Source organism: Bacillus rossius, chromosome 2, assembly GCF_032445375.1.
Source record: "Bacillus rossius redtenbacheri isolate Brsri chromosome 2, Brsri_v3, whole genome shotgun sequence".
NCBI classification, from domain to species: domain Eukaryota; kingdom Metazoa; phylum Arthropoda; class Insecta; order Phasmatodea; family Bacillidae; genus Bacillus; species Bacillus rossius.
This window is the reverse complement of record NC_086331.1, coordinates 5,094,919-5,113,548: the sequence shown is the minus strand read 5'-3', so window position 1 is coordinate 5,113,548 and position 18,630 is coordinate 5,094,919. Positions and strand designations below refer to the sequence as shown.

Below are 18,630 nucleotides of genomic sequence, written 5' to 3'. Positions count from 1 at the left end.
CTCGGTTTGTCTTGCCGATTACGTTAAGGGCGTTGATAATACCCAAGTCCCGCGACTCTCGTCTGACTAGGGTGGGCCATGGCTAGGGGCGCGTTCCGTTAGCGGGTTCGGATACTGGCGGTTGCAGGTCGGGCTTTAGGGTGGCCTTCGGTCGGACGACGTCAAGCTACTGACCGATAACAGTAAACACAACAATCGCACGAAGGCAATAGCACGTTCACATTAAGGTCTGTACTTAAAACAGTACCATGTGTCAAGGGGAGGGGGAGGCAGGTGGAGACAAAAGAAGAGACAATGTGACAAGTAATAAACGATTTACCAAATGAACCGATTACAGAGACCGCATTAAAGAAAGCAATATAAAAATTAAAAGCCCCAAACATTCCTAGAATATTCAGGCATGATTCTCGGCCCGACATGTTTAGTGTCTGATTTGGAAGTCTATATTAAACAGATTGCCGGCGAACGTATCGCTCATACTGCAGGGTAATCCAAACACATTGCAGTGTGATATGTAAAACATTATAAGTGTAGATTTCACAGGCGAAGACACAATAGCCACCATGCTAGAATTTTTACTCATTGTGTACAAAGAGGGCAGTGTACACAAGTCCACCAAAATGAAAACATTTTTCCAGTAAACTTTATTAAAATCACCCCGAATGTAGTTGGATATTCCTACATTAATGGAGTTCCTAGTACCACGATAGACGAGTTTTCTATGATGGTTTCACCAGGATTTAAAATGGCAGAAATTCCAAAAAGCCTAATTGTTGTCCCTGTCATAGCAAAGCATACACTGGAGCTCGTGATTCGTATGCAAGAGCTTAATTGACTATCGTGGTGAGTAAATTACATTGCGGTTACATCTGAAGATAAGAGTTACATACAATAAGGGAAAAGTACACAAAGGCATAATGAGGATTGTACCCAGGATCAGTAGAGCGTGGGATGACAAACGGTTGAGCTGGGGATCTTTAAGGTTTCACAATGTTAAAATAAAATGAACAGAAACAAGGTGTGATTCCGTCTGAATATAATTACGTCAAATTTACCAAAGGAAAATTTATAACAAGTATTAAAAAAATATAAACATACAATATCAATTACGTATTTAAACAGATCTCAGATATATTCAGAAAGAAAATATATGGGTCGACCCGAAATTAAATTATAAAAATGTTTCATTAAAAAAAAAATACACAAACCAATAAAAAAATACAAATATATTTAAACCATCCCAGTATATATACTTAAAGTCCAGAAATGATGTTTATCTGATAAACTTTGTCTGACGGCGTAGTTTAAGAAAGTTCAGAAAAGGTTAAAACATACAGAAGCACCGGAGGTCGGGGCTTCGTTTCCCGGAGATCCATCGGGACCATGATGCCAGGGCGCCTGTGTGTTGTAGAGGAAGGGTGATGAAAATGCCATTTCGGCATCCGGGTCTCGGACCCTGTCTGCGAACAGTCCGAATCAAAACTGATCAGAACTAGAACACACACAGTATAAACTGGGCAGAGAATGCCCGCAAAAGTTAAGGGGAGGTTGGGGAAGTCGCGGATCGTAACTCACCAGACAGGGAAGTTGGCTTCTATTTTCCGATGCGTCGCCAGCCAGGAACTGGATCCCGAGAATACGCGGCTGAGCGCGGACGTTTCCACCATTTCAAAATAAATAATCTAAAAGAAAACTATTACACTTTGTACTATGCAGATGGACTAAACTACTTAAAGCAGATTACAGGGATAACATCCCTTATTTAATGGACTACGTCGGTTGCGGCCGGATGGAAGTCTTGCAGTGTCTCGTCGACTCACTGATCATCGCAAACGGTCCGTCTGCAGTCGCGACGCGAAGAACCGCGCCTCGTAATTAAAAGTAAATGTTCAATCAAAAGTGGAGGGGGGGGGGGGGGGGGAACTGGGACGTCCGGACCGAAAGGTTCCGAAGTTCCCCGAGTGGGCATCATAAAAATCTCTGACTTGATGTCTCGAAGTTGGTAGCACTGGTCGACATTAGCGCTACTTGTTGAGGGGTGTCTGAAATAAAAAAAAGAATCGACTCGCCCAAGGCATCTGCTAAAACCAGGGGCTAAAGGGGCAGTCAGGTGCTGCACTCTGGCGGCCTACAGGGGTCAAAAGGGGGGAGTTAGCAAGCTCGCCCACAGTTGTCGCGGACGTCAGCTCCACAAGCCGGCGCTAAGAGAAGACGTTACAGTTTCTGCCGCTAGATGTTGTGCAGTGGCGGATCCAGGATTTTGGTTTGGGAGGGGCTTGACCCAGCTGAGGCTAGGCTTTATGAAGGCAAACACTAAAACAATAGTGGACCCAGATGCTTTTGGAGGGGGCTTGAGCCCCTTAGCCCCCCTTCTGGATCCGCTACTGATGTTGTGTGGGGTCCATCTTGGCACACACATTTTTTATGCCAGTCGTCCTTGGAGACAGTCGCTGCCTGGCGAGGTGTACGACCGGTCAATGATCTTAGACAAATTCTTAGAACCGAGAGGGGAGGGTGGACAAAAACCGCAACGACGCTGGGAACGAGCGTCCATGGCATGACTTTCGGGGAGTGAACCTAAGACTTATGCGTGATGGTAAAGGCTACGGTCAGCTCGTCTCTGAGAAATGGTAACAACTCGTCCAGAGCTGTCGTATGCCGTTTTAGTCATGAAGTGAAGTAATGTTACAGACCTGGGACGTGCCCTCAAGCGAGAGAAATGTCAAACGGGCTGCCAACAAAGTCTTAGATTTGCAAAAGATCCGATAGGTCTCTGGGAAAGGTGCTTCAGTCTACTGGCACAAAGTTTAACTACGTATAGTACACCAGCCTAACAAAGTGTAAATCGCCCTTTAGTAACCCAATTATAGAGCAAATAAAATTTCCAAAAATAATTTAAAATTATATAAACAAAAAAATGTCGAAAAACCAAATTTCTGGCACACGGTTAACACGCAAAAATATGCAGTTCTCGAAGAAATTAGGCTGTTAAGCTTACCAAAATTGACACTAGAATTTTTAAAACTGAATACAGTTTTGAGTACGAAATAATAAAGGCAAAGATCCATTTATTTGTAGACCCCCCACATCAGAGGTCTGTATCAACTGTCCTCCAAGGTGAAAATAGCTATACAAAACCAGAATATTTACAGTTAACCCACCAAGAGCCTTACACATTCATAAAACATTTACCAAAGAATCGGGCAGGTGCTGGATCATGGGAAAATTCTGAGAAATTTTATTTTGCACTTGTTGCAAAGGATAGCTTACGAGCTCATCGATTTTGCAGTTGGACAAAACTAGATGTAGGTGTAACTGTCACTATTAAAAACGACCTCACGTTAACAGGTAACAAGGAGCCTCTTGGTTAAAATGGCGGGGTCAGGAACTGAGGAGAAACACAAGTCTGTTACCGCTGCAAATGGCCAGTTCAAAATTTGCGTTCCCTTATCAGCTACTCAATTTCGCAGAGGACTTCAAGAATGTCATCACGAAGACAACGCAAAAACACATGGTACTTTTGAAAAAAAAAAAAACTCAAACCAATGCCATTCTCGAAATGATAACACAACCAGTAACACTGACCTTGACCTCGTTGAACTGGTTGACACCTCACTTCAGGATTAATACTGCACAGCACATGCAGCTGTTACGTTACACGGAGAAGGGTTATAACAGATCTGGCCTTCCGTTCCTGGAGCTTAGAAACGTACCCTGCCTACCCTAAGCTCAAAATGTAAATTTGGAAAGCAATATCTTTTTTTTTTCCGCAGAAAAACATCAGTAGATCATCATGACATTACAAACATGTTTACAAAATGTTATTGGTGCAAATAAATCTCATTTTAATAAAACGCATAAGCATATCCTTACACCAATATGGACATGTATTTTATGAATGGTCATTATCTTCTAGCCTAACAGATGTAAACACACTTTCAGCAAGCCTATTACTGGAGAAAGCCAGCTCCCCTTCCACTTTAGACCCTCTGGACTTCAAATAGAACGACCCCTTGTAAGTTTTCAAAGTGAGGAAATAAAATGATGAACTTGCTTTCCCACTTACCTGTCCTTTATTCCACTACTCACCGGACAATCACAGCATTCCTCCTACCTCAATACACAGTAGAGGGTCGGAAATTTACCAAACACACTTAGGAGTGGGGGAATCGATGGTGCAATACACGGCAACCCTGGTTGGTGATTGAGGGGGCAGGGGAAGGAAGGATCCTTTTGTGTGGGTTTTAAAAATAGTCAGTACCCTGTTTCTCACCCTACTTTGAAAAGTTAATTAGCTTCTTCAGTATGGATGTCAAAATAAAATAAAAAGATATATCTTATTTTATCACAAAATTACTAAATTCAATTACACTAATCAAAGTATACACTTACTATCACACACTACAAAATAGTCCTGAAATTTAATCAAACATGTGTTACATTTAATATTATACAATTGATCTTTGATACAATTCAATGTTTGTGACAGTGCTGCAAGTGCCAACAACCCAAATTGCATAATAGATCTCATAGGTCTCATGTCCACACACATTCGCAAAGCCAAAACCATATTTTCATCACTTTGCAAGTACACTTTTTTTTCCTAACATAATGCTATCTACCAACATGCACAGTATTCACTTATTCCAAATTGAGCTCACAATATCACAAGAACCAATACTCACTAACTCACTCACTCACTGTCGGCCTGCAAGTCTTTCAGGGATCACATAGGTCCCAGTGACCTGTCTGTGGTAGCCAACAGGTGTGGTGCTCTAGACTGCTCCCACCTACAGTATGTTCTTTCTGAACGGACTCATTTTTCTCTGATCAATCATAAAGAACCAATTTGTCCACATGAGCAACATCAGATTTAGCCCGAGAGCACCGCCGACAAATCTGGAAGACTATGTCATTAAATCATTTCAATGTCTGGTATGGTTCTTCACAGTTCTTTTGAAATTTTGGACAGTACCATTTTCTATGTTGTGGTTCATGCAACCACACCAACTGGCCTTCTTATAATCAGACACCTTCAGTCTTCCCGTCATAATGTTCCTTCATTTTGTCGCAGTTGATCTTGAGGTGATCATGACAAAACTTGCTATGAAATGTCTCCTGCTAGCTCAGTTCAACACCCTTGCTGGGAACTCTCAAAAACTTGAAACCACAAAAGATGATTTTTAAAAATGGACACATATTTTGGATTCCCTTCACTAGTCGTTGCAGTGTCTGTAACTTGTTTTAAAAATGCCACCAAGGTTAATGTTGGAAATACCAGGATCCCAACACAAAATAAAATTGTGCAGTAGAAAAATGTTTTATCAAGTATAAATTACCTTACAAATGGCTGTTACTAGGAAAAGCTTATCAGGAGTGCACGCAGAATTTAATTTCACAGGCATGGGGGGATAGATGCACTTTGCTCGCTGTTTGCTATCGTATTATTTTCTTTCTTGTTACAAAACCACCTTTAGTATTTATTATAAAAGATGCACAAAAAACTACATGCTGCAGCACTACTAAAATTAAACAGCTTACAGAAATTCCTCATTAAAACAAAACACACTACCAACAATTTAGCAGGTTCCCCTAAAACCCTTAAAAAATTTAATATAGGTACCCAAAGTTTATAAACTATAGCTACATACTAGGCCATTCTTACATTATGTTAAATGTGTGTCAACCATTAAAGGCTTTGTGTGCCAACCATTAAAGGCTTTGTCCTGTTAGTTGGCATGTTACAATTACAAATAAATAAAATAAACAAATAAATAAATTACGGTAGTCACAAATACTTACAAAAAAAGGTCAGCTTAAATTACAGCATTTATGTACAATTGGTTGCCACCACAAAATTTTATGTTCTTTTATTTTTTTCTTTCACTGTGAAATCATAAGATGATTTACTAGCTGCTGTGGTCTTCATCTACAAATATTCGCTCGCTTCAATAATGTTGCAGCCGCCCAAGTACACTGCCAATAAAAACTACGTCTCATGCCCAGTATAGGCTGTCCACATGGCCATAATGCAACTGCAACCATGGCATTAAACACTCCCATGTGTGCCTGCATGCCCTCATTCAGTGCGCCAAGTACAACCTTCAGATAGTTCAAAGGTCATACCTGCCAACTTTTTAGTTTGGTCATCAAGAAAACTTTTAAATTGGGAAAATGTATCGTAAATCAAATGCGGCAATTTTTTACATGCTTTATGTGCAATTATTTTCTATTTTTCTATTCCATTTGGTTTCTGCTAATTTACTAATGACATGAAGGGCATATCAATGGCCTAGAATGAAAACCTCATACAGTCAATATTGTAAATGTACTGGAAACTAAACCTATCCAGAATGTGCCAATTTACACAGCATGCATATGAAAAGCAAAATGATTAAGTACAAAGCAAAAGCAATAGTATCCACTAAACAAAAGATTACTTTAAGACATACCTTGCTATATCACATGTTTCAGTCATCTCCTGATTATCATCCTTGATGCAATTTTAAGACTTTGAATGTGCAGCAGTTGCCTTCTTTGCTTTACCTAATAAATCTGAGGTAAACCTTTGTTCATAACAAACACAATTCCTTGATTTCAACACAGAAATAGACGGCAAAGTTTCAGATGACATGGAGGACCTAAATTGGGTTGTTTTTTTTTGACCATACTGAAAATGTGCTCACATTCTGAATTACTGTGGGGGATTGACAGAATTGATAGCATTATCTTTGACAGTCTGTTATACTTCAGGAAGCCATCTACTCCACAAACTCTGGATAATTCAGCCCACTTGACATCAACAGTGCCTTCCTTTTCTAGAAGAGATGAAATGTCATCAACTTGAAGTGCCTCAAATTGTTGCTGGACTTCATCCATCGCTGAATCTATTGTTTTATTGTCCAGAGGAAGGATAAATGGAAACTTTTCTACAAAAAACGTAACAGAGGATAACTGTGCAATTTCAAACTCATTTAGTCGTATGCTATTTCAGAGTCGGGGAACATCTTTCTAAATAATGCACCAGCATGGTCTGCTGCATTTAATGCAATATTATGTTCATTCAAAAATGAAACAAAGATACATTCTGCTTTCGTCACTTCCAACCCCGTGTGTGCAGTACTGGTGAAAAAGCTATCAATCTTCTTATTTTCTTCCTCAGAAAGCACGTTTTTCATATGCTTAGGACACTTAACGTGTGTAGTTATGTCGGACACCTCCATGAGCGATACTAAAATCACACCAGCACACTGTGCAAAACACAAAAGTTTCTCCTTTTTGCAATTTCAGAATACACTGGAATTCGTTGTTATACGCAGCACAGTAAGTCTGAATATATTTCTTGTTGGCTAGCTTACTCATGGTTCCCACCACGTAAATACACACAAAAAAAAACTGTTGCGCAGCACTACATTGGAACTACGAACAATAGTCAGCCATTTTGGACATAATATAAGGAACAAGGATCAGACCAAGGAGGTAGAGCTGACGTCACAATTGTGGTCCGTTCCTCCGTTTAAAGAAGCACTTTTTCGTTGCGGTAAAGTGGAAAACGACCGTAGACCTTCCAGTCCAAACCATTTACAAATAACCAACTATCTCGTGTTTTGTTTTCATTCCGCCTTCCGTCGGTGCGTTGGTAACATGGCCGGTACAGTAAAAGTTGGCAGGTATACATGGCCGGTACAGTGAACGGTAATAAACCAAAACGCAAAAATAAATCCATAAGATATTAAAGACGTCCGTAAAACCGTAAAATAGTATTAAAATCCGTAAAACTTACGGACAATCCGTAAAAGTTGGCAGGTATGAAAGGTCAATTCAAACAGTTCTCGTAAAATTAACTACTTTGTAAAACTGCATGTGCCCATTTGTGCCCTTTTATTGATTTCTCTTGCAATGCCTATTTCTGCAAGTTAAAACAAAACACAAACTTTAGGCCTTAAGGACTCTCTGGGAAAAGTTCTCGCGGCCCTGTTAAATTGCGGATGAGCCCACCTGCAGATTTGTGTTCCGCAAATCTAAATACAACACCAAAATCATGCGAAAAAAAATTTGTTTAGTGGTGAACCAAAATCTTGAATAAACAATCGCAACCTTTTTTTATTTAAAGTACGTTACAAGAGAAAACAGGGACAGCCATAATTTCTGAAACTTTACACACCCAATTTTGTCAAAACCAGTCTGGGCACTAAACCTAAAATTGTTCAAAGGGACCCACTGCACCAAAACCAATAATTTTGAGCTGTACTGATTCACAAAATTTTGTCTAAATGCCAATATGCAGATATGAAGTTACAACTGTTGTTGATTCACAGATTCCAAACTGATACAGGAGAAAAAAATATTTGGTTAAAATATTTTTATAAATTTACTAAATAACCCAAAATAACTCATACTAAGAAAAGCATGCAAAGCAAATGGACATGTATTTTAGTTTATAAACAGAACATAACCTCTTTTTTTTAACCCCTTATTTTTAGCTTGTTTTCATTTGATTGTTTATGACCCATCAGTTGCTTATTGAAACATGAATTTACTAATGGCGGCTGGAAATTTTAATTTTTTAATAACTTATATAAAATAAGATTATTTAATAGATAACTATGAAATATATTGATTCACAAAATACAAAATTTAAAAAAGTAATTTAAAAAATGCAAAATGGCAAGAATATGAACATGTTTAAAACTAAAGAATGGGAATTCCAATACCATCTTAACACATGCGGCGGTGAAAATTTATGGTATCAAAATGTATATGGAAATGCATTTCATGTGGTTGCTTTGCACAGGAAACAGTAAAAGTAAATTACATTATGTAAAGTCCGATATTATTTGGTTACCTACATATTATTTTTTATTCAATTTTAAAAACTTTACGTAAGTTAATTAAAAAATGTTTCCGGATCAATATTACCAACATCTCTTTGCAGTTCAAGCAGTTGGTAGTGGTAGCCACACTCTAAATAAAGCAAGTGTTTGTTCTTATCTAACTTTTCTGTGCTGTTGATATATTTGTTTACGATGTACTAGATTCAAGAACGTTATTAAAACATAAGATGTTTAATTTTGATATGTAAGGGTTGGCACACGTAGCTAAGAAATGATGTTCAAAGTATGTAGTAGTAAGAAAAGTGAAAAGGGTACCGGTGAATTTTTAGGTTATGGCAGGCACTTTCAGTTTTCAATAATATCGGCCGAATATTAACAAGCGTATCGTGAATCGGCGGAAACGCCGATTCAACTAAATATCGGCAAAATTGGCTTCTGCAGATTCGTATCGGTACAGCTCAACAATAATTAATAATGGGCGTTTTAAGGAAAACTACTAGTACATGCCACCACCAGCGAAAAGCCCTTTGAAGATTCACAAAGTGTTCAGGCATGCAGAAACGCACAAAATTGGAGTGAATCGCTTACAGCAAGCTGCCACGTCAGGTCTCTCGGCCAGCTGTGCACATCCGCACGGCTCCGGCTTCGAACTACGTGACACTGTGACACGGCCCATACTGCCAACGCGGCCGCCCGCAACCAGCGGCCATCTTGCTTGACACCTCTGCCCTCAACCACAACTCACTCACAGTTCCTCTTCCACTCGTCGCGTTGGTTATTCCACACACGCACTCTCGCACTACCACATGACGTTCCCTCAAAACAGTACATCGTTATTTTGCATAGCATACAGAACTTCAAGTCTGGCAGCACAGTTATAACTTAATGTAAAACAAATTAATACAAGTTTTTTTTTACTTAAATAAAACAGTCAATATATAGATTTTTCACTTCATTTTAGCTTAAGAACTTTTTCTTTAAGTGTATATTTTATTATTTACATGACCAAAAGTTATGAAAATGGCCTCTTCCAGAATTTTAAAAGACAAATAAAGTTAGAAACAATATATAGAGATAAAATTTTCTTAAAGCAAAAATATAATACCATACACCTGTGACCTCAAGGTCACAAACCACACAACCCAAGAAAAAAAGCTGTTGTACAAATCAGATAAACCAACTTACCAAGATAAAAAAAAAAGTGGAGCAATAAATTTTACTGGTTTACGAAATAATTTAAAGCCTCAAGAAAAACCTTTAGTATGACAAACATACTAAACCATCCTAAACCCACAACGACCAAAAAGATGGCAAAGGTCCCCTTTAAACTCTGAACCACTCGCTTGCCAGAAACCTTTTGCTTCAAACTGATTAACAATCAAAAGGAAAGGTGAAGGATTGAACAAATTTGGGATCAACTAACAAACCATATGACCAAATGAAACTCCTAAACACAAACTGCCACATCAACTTCTAAAGCTGAATCCCAAATTATTAAATTGCCCACCCACAAAAAAACACCATACAAAAATTATAATTCTTAGCTAAAACAATATTTTTCTAGGTGAATGAAAATGCAGAGTAAATATGTTTTTGACTCCAGAGCTAAAGGAGGTATAGGATTGTCACTGATGTACTTGCAAACCATCCAGCTTTTCCCGATTTTCCAACCAATCTCCCGCCCTCCTGATTAGGCATTCGAACCTCCTGATTTTGTGGTGTGTAGTTTAAATGCTGTACATCAACAGGCATTCTGGCACTCATACCACAATGTGGGACTATCCGGTACAACGTATATATGTATTACAGGTCATACCATAACTTGAAAATACCTTATTTTACCAGCTTTCTTCACCGGTAATTTTTGCACAAAATTTGTGGCTAAACACACTTCTCTGAGGTGCAAAATCTGTGATTGCTATCATTTTGGGAGGTTTTTTTTGGTACGCCCTCGCCATAGGTGTTTGTTATCCATCAGAAAATGTTTCATACAGTATCTAAGATTGGATTGTTGCTATAAAAATTTTTTATTCCTAACAAGTAGGCCTAGGTGGAACTGGTTTTTAAGTTATAAACTAATGTATAAAACTACAAAATAAAACCATTGAACTTTGAAGGAGAAAAAAGCAGATGGTAATTCTGAATGAGAAACACATTTCTGTACAAATTATAATAAAAATCCCAAAATGTTTTATTTTACTTCCTGACATATTTCCAAATCATTATCTAACAGGGTTTCATGTTGGTATACTTAAAGTAGTTTACCAGTAAATTACAATTTTAAAGAGTGGTTATATTAGGTTACATACATTAAAAATATTGTAAAATTGTGTGAACATTTGGTTAGGTTACCTACATTAGATATACTTTTAAATTGTGTGAATGGTTGGTTAGCTACATTAAAAATGCTATAAAATAGCAAGGATGGTAGTTTGGGTTAAGTTAGCTACATTTTATATTGGTAATTCCCAAAAAAGCATTTGAATGACTTTACAATATTTTTAATGTAATTAACCTAACCAATTGTTCAAACTATTTTAAAATATTTTAAATGTCCCTAACCTAACCAACCGTCAACAATATTATAGTGTACTTTTAATGTAGTTAACTTAACTGACGATTCTCACAATATCACAGTATTTGTCATGTGTAACCCCAACCTCATCACTCATTAAAATGGTAAATAACTAGTAAATTACTTTAAGTATCAAAACCTCCTCTTAGATAATGAATTGTAAAACATGACAGGAAGTATAAAAAATTTTTTTTGGAATGTTTAAATATATCTTTTGAGAAATGTGGTTCCTTTAAAACTACCATTACCTTGTCACCCTTTTTAAGCCCATTTATATTGTGACATTAAGTGATAGGAATATTTCTCTCTTCATTCTTAAAAACAGTATTAGGCTCATAAAAACATTACATATACATATATAATAGCAGTGATTTCAATGTTTACCTCAAAAAAAAGCTTAAATGGCAACTTTTACCCCATCAAATCAAAATTTTTATTTGTGGCATAAATGTTTACGCTCCTGGGAAAAATCTACCTCTTTCGGACTTGCCAAAGGTGGCAGGGATGCACTGAAGGTCATTTAAATTTTTGTTCAAAACTGAAAGCACTAAAGAAACTGTTTAGCTTTTCTATAATACAGTTATAATTACTGACGCACTATTCATGTTAAGTCCAATGAAACAGCATTACCTGAAAAGCCAGGACGTGAAACCTCGCTGCTTGCCATTATTCTGATGCGCGAATGTTCTTCTCAGCAGCGTCCCGCCTGCGGTATAGTCCGGCTTGCTACACAGGCATTGCACGAACATTGAAATAAAAGTTTACAGTTTAACAGAACACCACTGTCCAAAGTTAGCAAAAAACAATTGTTTGAGAATATTATAGGAGACACAATCTTCATTCTTTTATTATACATTATATTATTTATTATATATTATATTACAATAAATTATTATATTATATAATATATTATATTCATTCTCTCCTTTAGAATGAACCCCTGGTTCATACACTGTTTTTGCACAACTTGATGCTTCAGGTAAAGCCACTTACAGGCCAACGGCTCCGAACAAGTCTTTTACTTTTACATAGATGGAGACAACAGTCCAGTGGGGGAGGCTTAGCAGGCAGCCGCTCCCAGTGGCTCTGTACGGGCAGACTCTGCTCATGGGCTTAGAGTGGAACACACCATTTTCCACTGCTTCCATGGATGCTTCGCCTCTGTTCGGATGTCACCTGTGTACCAGCCACGAAACGATACTGTCATTCTACCCACTATTTTGTCCGTGGGAGAATCCACACTGGTTTATATGCAGTTAGCCACATTCTTCTGCTGTGGTTTAGGTTTTCCCATTCTTCTTAGTGCTCATCTAAGGAGCTCTTAGAAGTCTATCGTAATTATAAAGCAGGAGTAACTTTCAAGTAGCATTAATCTATGCCACCTGTCAGCATGCACTAACTACACCTTTCTCTTCTAGATGAATTGTCTGATCAGGCAGTTTGATCACTGTTACCAGAAAGCTTTCATTTAATTTTTACCTACTAAAACTTTGTTTGAGAGGACACTGCCCCCCTGTTTATTGGTTTCAACTAAGCCTAAATGTCTCACTATTTTTTCCCTGCATCTTCCTAAAATAACTGCTTCACCGACTGGTAATAAAACACCAGACTGAAAACAGACCACTGGGCAGCTAGGGGCAATAATAACTCTGTGGCTGTGATATGACCATGTGTCCACCAAATGAAAAAAAAAGGCATCCCCAAGTTGTGTAATTTATCCAGCCATTTTATTTGATTGGCACTGCTCTGTAACTTGGTCTGTCATCTGCCGAAGGTAGTCAGTCAGAAGGTTTAACTTGACTACAGTTATGTTCGCTTCTGAGTTTACAGCCGTTGTACAGGCTTCCTTAGCTAGTAAGGCAATAGATTTCCTTTTATGGACCATACATTAAAATTGTCGATGTCCTCCACTCTGTATTCACCGAAAAATCAGCATTCTCATCTAGCTTGCCATGTTATTGTCACTTGAAATATCGGGTTCTTAGGTGCCCAAACTGCCCGCATCTCCAAAACTCCAAGTGCATAGGTCGGTGGTGGCAAGGTGCCGGGCTGCAGATTTTGGTTGTCAAGTCATGGGCAAATGCCTCTAGCCTTCGGACAAATGTCTGGAAGCGGTGGCTCTCGTCTAATTTTTATGGCCGCAGCCACAATCTGCCGAAGCGCCCATGTCAGCTTCGACGACTTCACGTGCAGTATCCGCACTAAAGCATCCCACATGTAATGGATGCTGCCAGTCAAACCACTTGCATTACTTCTCCATCAGCGATGGCATTCACAACACCACCTACAGCGATTGTGTCTCAGGGTCACACCTGGACACCTCTCCAACAACAGTCTGGCCATCTGCACGTCTTGTCACAGCTTCTCTCCGGCCAATGGGTGTGGATGTGATAGGCCTGCTTTCATTATCGATCCATGTAATGGAGCTCCAGGGCTGACACGAACATTGCACACTCAAGTCGCTGTTATCCTGGCATTGAAAGTATGATGATGAGAGCTGGGCTCCTCTTTTACGCCATTCAAGAATGCAACCTTCTCAAACGATTAAAGTCCTCCCATCAAAGTGACGGTTCATTATTAGGGTGTGTGCTTATATTATCTATTTTATTTCCGGCTAGTTCAAAAAGCTAATCTATTTTCCATGTGGTCCTCAGTGTCCACGCTTACAAACATGACATGCTTATGTGGCATGGATACAGGATAGCAGGTTCAATCCATGCAAACTGCTTGACTTTAGTTTATAAGCACTGAGTCTGAACTCGGTGTTTGTGTGTCCACTATAAACTTAAATATACTGTCGCCTCAAGCCTTTAAACCATGTGACATAAATTATATGTTCACACACACAATAATACTTACATATATACATAAGTTGGTGCAAACATTCACTTTCTGAACAACTTTTTCAAGTTATAATAATAAAATAATTTTGCACTATTTTACGCAAACTTAAACCTAATTTTTCTTTTTAAATAGGTAATTAACTACTAACATAAATAACATACTAAAATTAATTTGCTTTTATCCCACTTTCAACAAGTCTTACCAAATTTGGAAAAAAATCAATATTCTTTTGGACGGAGAACTTAGATTAAATGAAAAACAATTAAATTCTCAAAACTGATTATCTACGGTATCAAATTATACTTATCCAAAACGTTTATCTGCAACTGTACACTAAAAAATACTTAGAATTTTCAATCAAAAATGTCTGTAATTAGCACTAAATAGCCAACTCAAACACTGCTGTCGAGACCTGCATAGGTCTCGGTGGCTCATTCCCAGTGATCACCAGGAGTTCACTAGGCCGTAACATCTCAATAATGACAAGATATTTTCAACACCCAACTTCCCTGGCAAGCGCCCAGACCGGCAGAGAGCAGTCGCGGGCCGGGAGGGAGGAAGGACGGGTTGCGCTCTCACGGCTGCGGTATGCAACAGTATTGTTTGCTCGCAGGTGAACTTGGACTGCTGGAAGAAGTCGCCAGACGTGGTTCCGCCCGGGAAAAGCGTGACCCGGGCCGACTTGGAGTCGCTGTGGTGCAGCTTCCACCAGAGGTCCCTGAAGCAGTTGCTCCTGCGCTACGGCGGCCTGGCGGTGGTGTGGTCCAGCAACCTGACGGACAGCCCGGCGGGGGCCGGCTGCCTCCCCAGGGACCGCTACGTCGTGCAGGTGCGAGGCCCCAGCCACAGGCGGCAGGAGCGTCTGCTGGCGGGCGCCGGGTACCGCGTGGTGCTGTCCCACGAGGACCGCTGGTTCCTCGACTGCGGCCTCGGGCCGGGGACCTGCCGGGCACCCGGGTGGCAGCGCGTGTACCACCACCGGCCCTGGGCCCGGCTCTCCCCGCCAGACGTGGTCCTGGGCGGCGAGGCCTGCCTGTGGGGGGACCACGCAGACCCCAACTCCCTGGACGCCCTCCTGTGGCCGCGCGTCGCCGCTCTGGCCGAGCGTCTCTGGAGTGACCCGGAGGCCGGCGACGAGGAGCCTCGCCGCATGCGCGACCGCCTGTCGCTGCACCGCGAGCGCCTGCTGAGCCGCGGGGTGCGGGCCGCCGCGCTCGGGCCCCACTGGTGCCACCAGAACCCGCGCCAGTGCCGCCACCCCGACAACCGTGGCTAGACTCGTCGCAGGCCCCACGCGCTCCCCCGCCGCCTTCCACGTGCATCACAGCAACTTTCATGTGGCCTTGCTACCGGGGAACTCACTTTTATATTTTTTTCCAGTTAGTATTGAGAGTAGCATGTAGCCTTCATTCAGTATTACATAACATTTATTTGAATGAAACAGTAACTAAGGTTGTTAGTAACGGGGTTGCTATCATATATGAATCTATATAATCTGACTTTGTACTACGTACGGATTTATCATTACAATTATGAAATAATAAATAACTCAAAGAAGTACTATCTGGGAAGGTCAAGAGAGAAGATGTGTGAAGGAGTTATTTAATCCTTGCCATCTGAAATTTTTTTAATGGTTTGACAAACCATAGGACGTGGCTTTGGAAAGATCTCAACGTCAGTTTTTCGTATCTGACTGCAGTCACAGACATTTAAAAAAAAATACTTATTTCCTCTCTTTGTCAGATACATACTAGAGCCTGATATTTTATACCAGATCACTCCATAAGAAGGTTTGTGGGAAATTTTTTTTTGATTCATTACCATAACAATAAATTGGATAAATAATCAGAAATATAAATGTAACAAATATAGATAAACCAAAGATGGCAAGGATCATTCTGGAGGTTTTTTTAGCTCCTGAAGTGCTTATTGATGTTTTAAATTTGTAATATTACAAAATTTAGTTTTCAAAGAAATATCTTACACAACAAATACATAAATATTAAGTGTCTTAACTTTAAAAAAAATAAATTTAAATTTATTTTTTTAAATACATGCATAAAGTGTAAGATAGCAGATTATTCACATTATGAAAATGCCAACATTACCTGGATAAATATTATTGAGCATAAAATCTAGAATACACTTGATTTTATCAACATTCACTAAGTATCTCTTAGTTACAAAATTGTCACCATAACCTATTCACAAAACTAATTTGCAAAAAATAATTTGTCAATTGATTTAAATGTTAGAACCCTTTTTTAGTTCTTCCAACCAAAAGAGTGATACACACTGCATGTAAAGACAATATGAATAACATGCTTATGCATATCATTTGAAGATACTAAAAATATTTTTTGTTTGCAATTTTACTAATGATGTTAAGGTAAAAACAATATTTTTAAGCGAAAAACAGCACATAAAATGTTCAACAGTTTTGTATGGCATTTTTTTTCTGTTAACATCCAGTTAAAAATTTGATTGTATTGCAAATTGGCTTTTCTACATTTTCAAAATTTCATCTTCATGGTTGCTATTGATAACTACAACTTTTCTCAAAATTTCTCAAAATTCCTAACTGATAGGTTTCCTGTATGCTTGTATTGCCAGCCTGAAAATTAAATTTGCTAAAATAATTTTCCAAGCACACTTACAGCCTATGAATCAGGCCAGTTGCAAAGTTGTCAAATAAAAGAGAAATGTTTATTTCATGACTGCTTACAAGCTTTTATAAAATTATGCAAAAATTTGGAGACCAAAACTCAAGTCACGATACATGTGAACATAAAATATTTCAGATAATTCATGTCCGTTAAAAGCCTAATTCTAAAACCATTCATAATGACCATCATGTATTCCAGAATCAATATCGGTGCTATCCAAGGAATATCCTACTTTCATTTTAGCTGAAACACCTTAATAATATTTATACTTATGTTCTTGATAGGGAAATAAAATTTTGTTAATTTTTTCTAAAAAGTAAGTATAAGTTTTTAACTAGTAGTTTAGAAGTTACCACTCTAACATCTGGTGACATATTTGATCTCTTTGGGGCAGTTGACTGTAATACTAACTTTGGTGCAAGACGTTCTGGGTTTACATCTTAGGTAAGGAGCAGAAACACATGGCATTTTAATTGTACGATTTGATCAAGATTAGCTTGTAAGCCCCTGATTACCCTACTGGCAAAATGCACGGTTGTTAATAAGCCCAAATTAAAATATTTAAAAATGTTTGGTAACATTTAAGGAAAATGTTTTATGCAACCATGAAAATGTTACAATACACCTAAATGGAAGAAACCTCAAACACATTTAAAAATTGTGCTATAATTTATGGTAAAGTTACCACAAACATGCATGGTAATGATAGCATTCAGTCTCAGAAATTCCCCTTCTTATGTATGTTGACAATTTCACGCATACATATTTAGTATATGTAGCATACTTTTGCATACTGAGGATATTTTCTCCCCTATAATTAAAATACTCAGAAGATATTTACAGAGACAGTATTAGTCAATTTTCAGTAACAGTGTCATTCATACATGTACAACAAGTCTGTAAGACACTGCCAAAGAAATAATTACATAGCGTTTCAGCAGCTGTAAATTACATGTACTGTAAATTTATAACATTCCTGAACAAAGATGATATCAGAGTATTTCAGAAATTGTTTTTATAGCTACTTCAAATATTTTTTTTTAATTATTGTATTATTATAAAAATGCTACAGTTGTTAAGCAACAAATCTTACATTATATAGAAATATTTTTGCAAAGTGAAAAAAAAGATCATTGACATTGGTTCTTTGAAAACCATTTGCCAAAACGTTTTATACCATTAACAGAAAAAAAAACTATGTTCAACATTCCAGTGAATATTTTTGTATGTAATTTATTATAATTTATAATAAAAACTGTGGGATTTTGTAGTTAAATAAAATAAAAAATTCATTATTTTGATCAACATATATTGATTTCACAATTAATGTGCAATATTCCCTATCAAGGCTGGTATGAACAATTACCATGTTTAAGAATAGCTATAATTTCATATCATTGACAAATATTACAATAATAAATAACTAATTATTGACTAATTATCCATTATTATTCTAGATGTTTGTTTAACCAATAACGTTGACAATTTTTAAAGAATTATACATTTAAATAAAACTTATTTTATCCCATTAATAAATACAATAGTAATATAATTTTTTCTTTCTAGATTTCATATAAAACAAATTCAGAAGAAATAAATTAGTCCTCACCATACCACTTTACAAGATTTTTAAATAATAGTGAGATAATGACTGACATCTCATATCTGTTCCCGACAATATTATACAGAATGAGTCAGAATTTCATTGACA

General features: G+C 38.1%; 1 protein-coding gene across 1 annotated transcript in view; it reads left to right on the top strand.

Annotated features, from left to right (window-relative positions):
- LOC134529928 (probable beta-hexosaminidase fdl) overlaps nucleotides 1-15,529 on the top strand; it is a 41,419-nt gene extending 25,890 nt beyond the window's left edge. Inside the window, exon 7 of the mRNA XM_063364481.1 lies at nucleotides 14,867-15,529. Coding sequence (XP_063220551.1) covers nucleotides 14,867-15,529 — 663 coding nt within the window. The remainder of the gene's footprint in view (nucleotides 1-14,866) is intronic.
- Nucleotides 15,530-18,630: the final 3,101 nt, after the last annotated feature.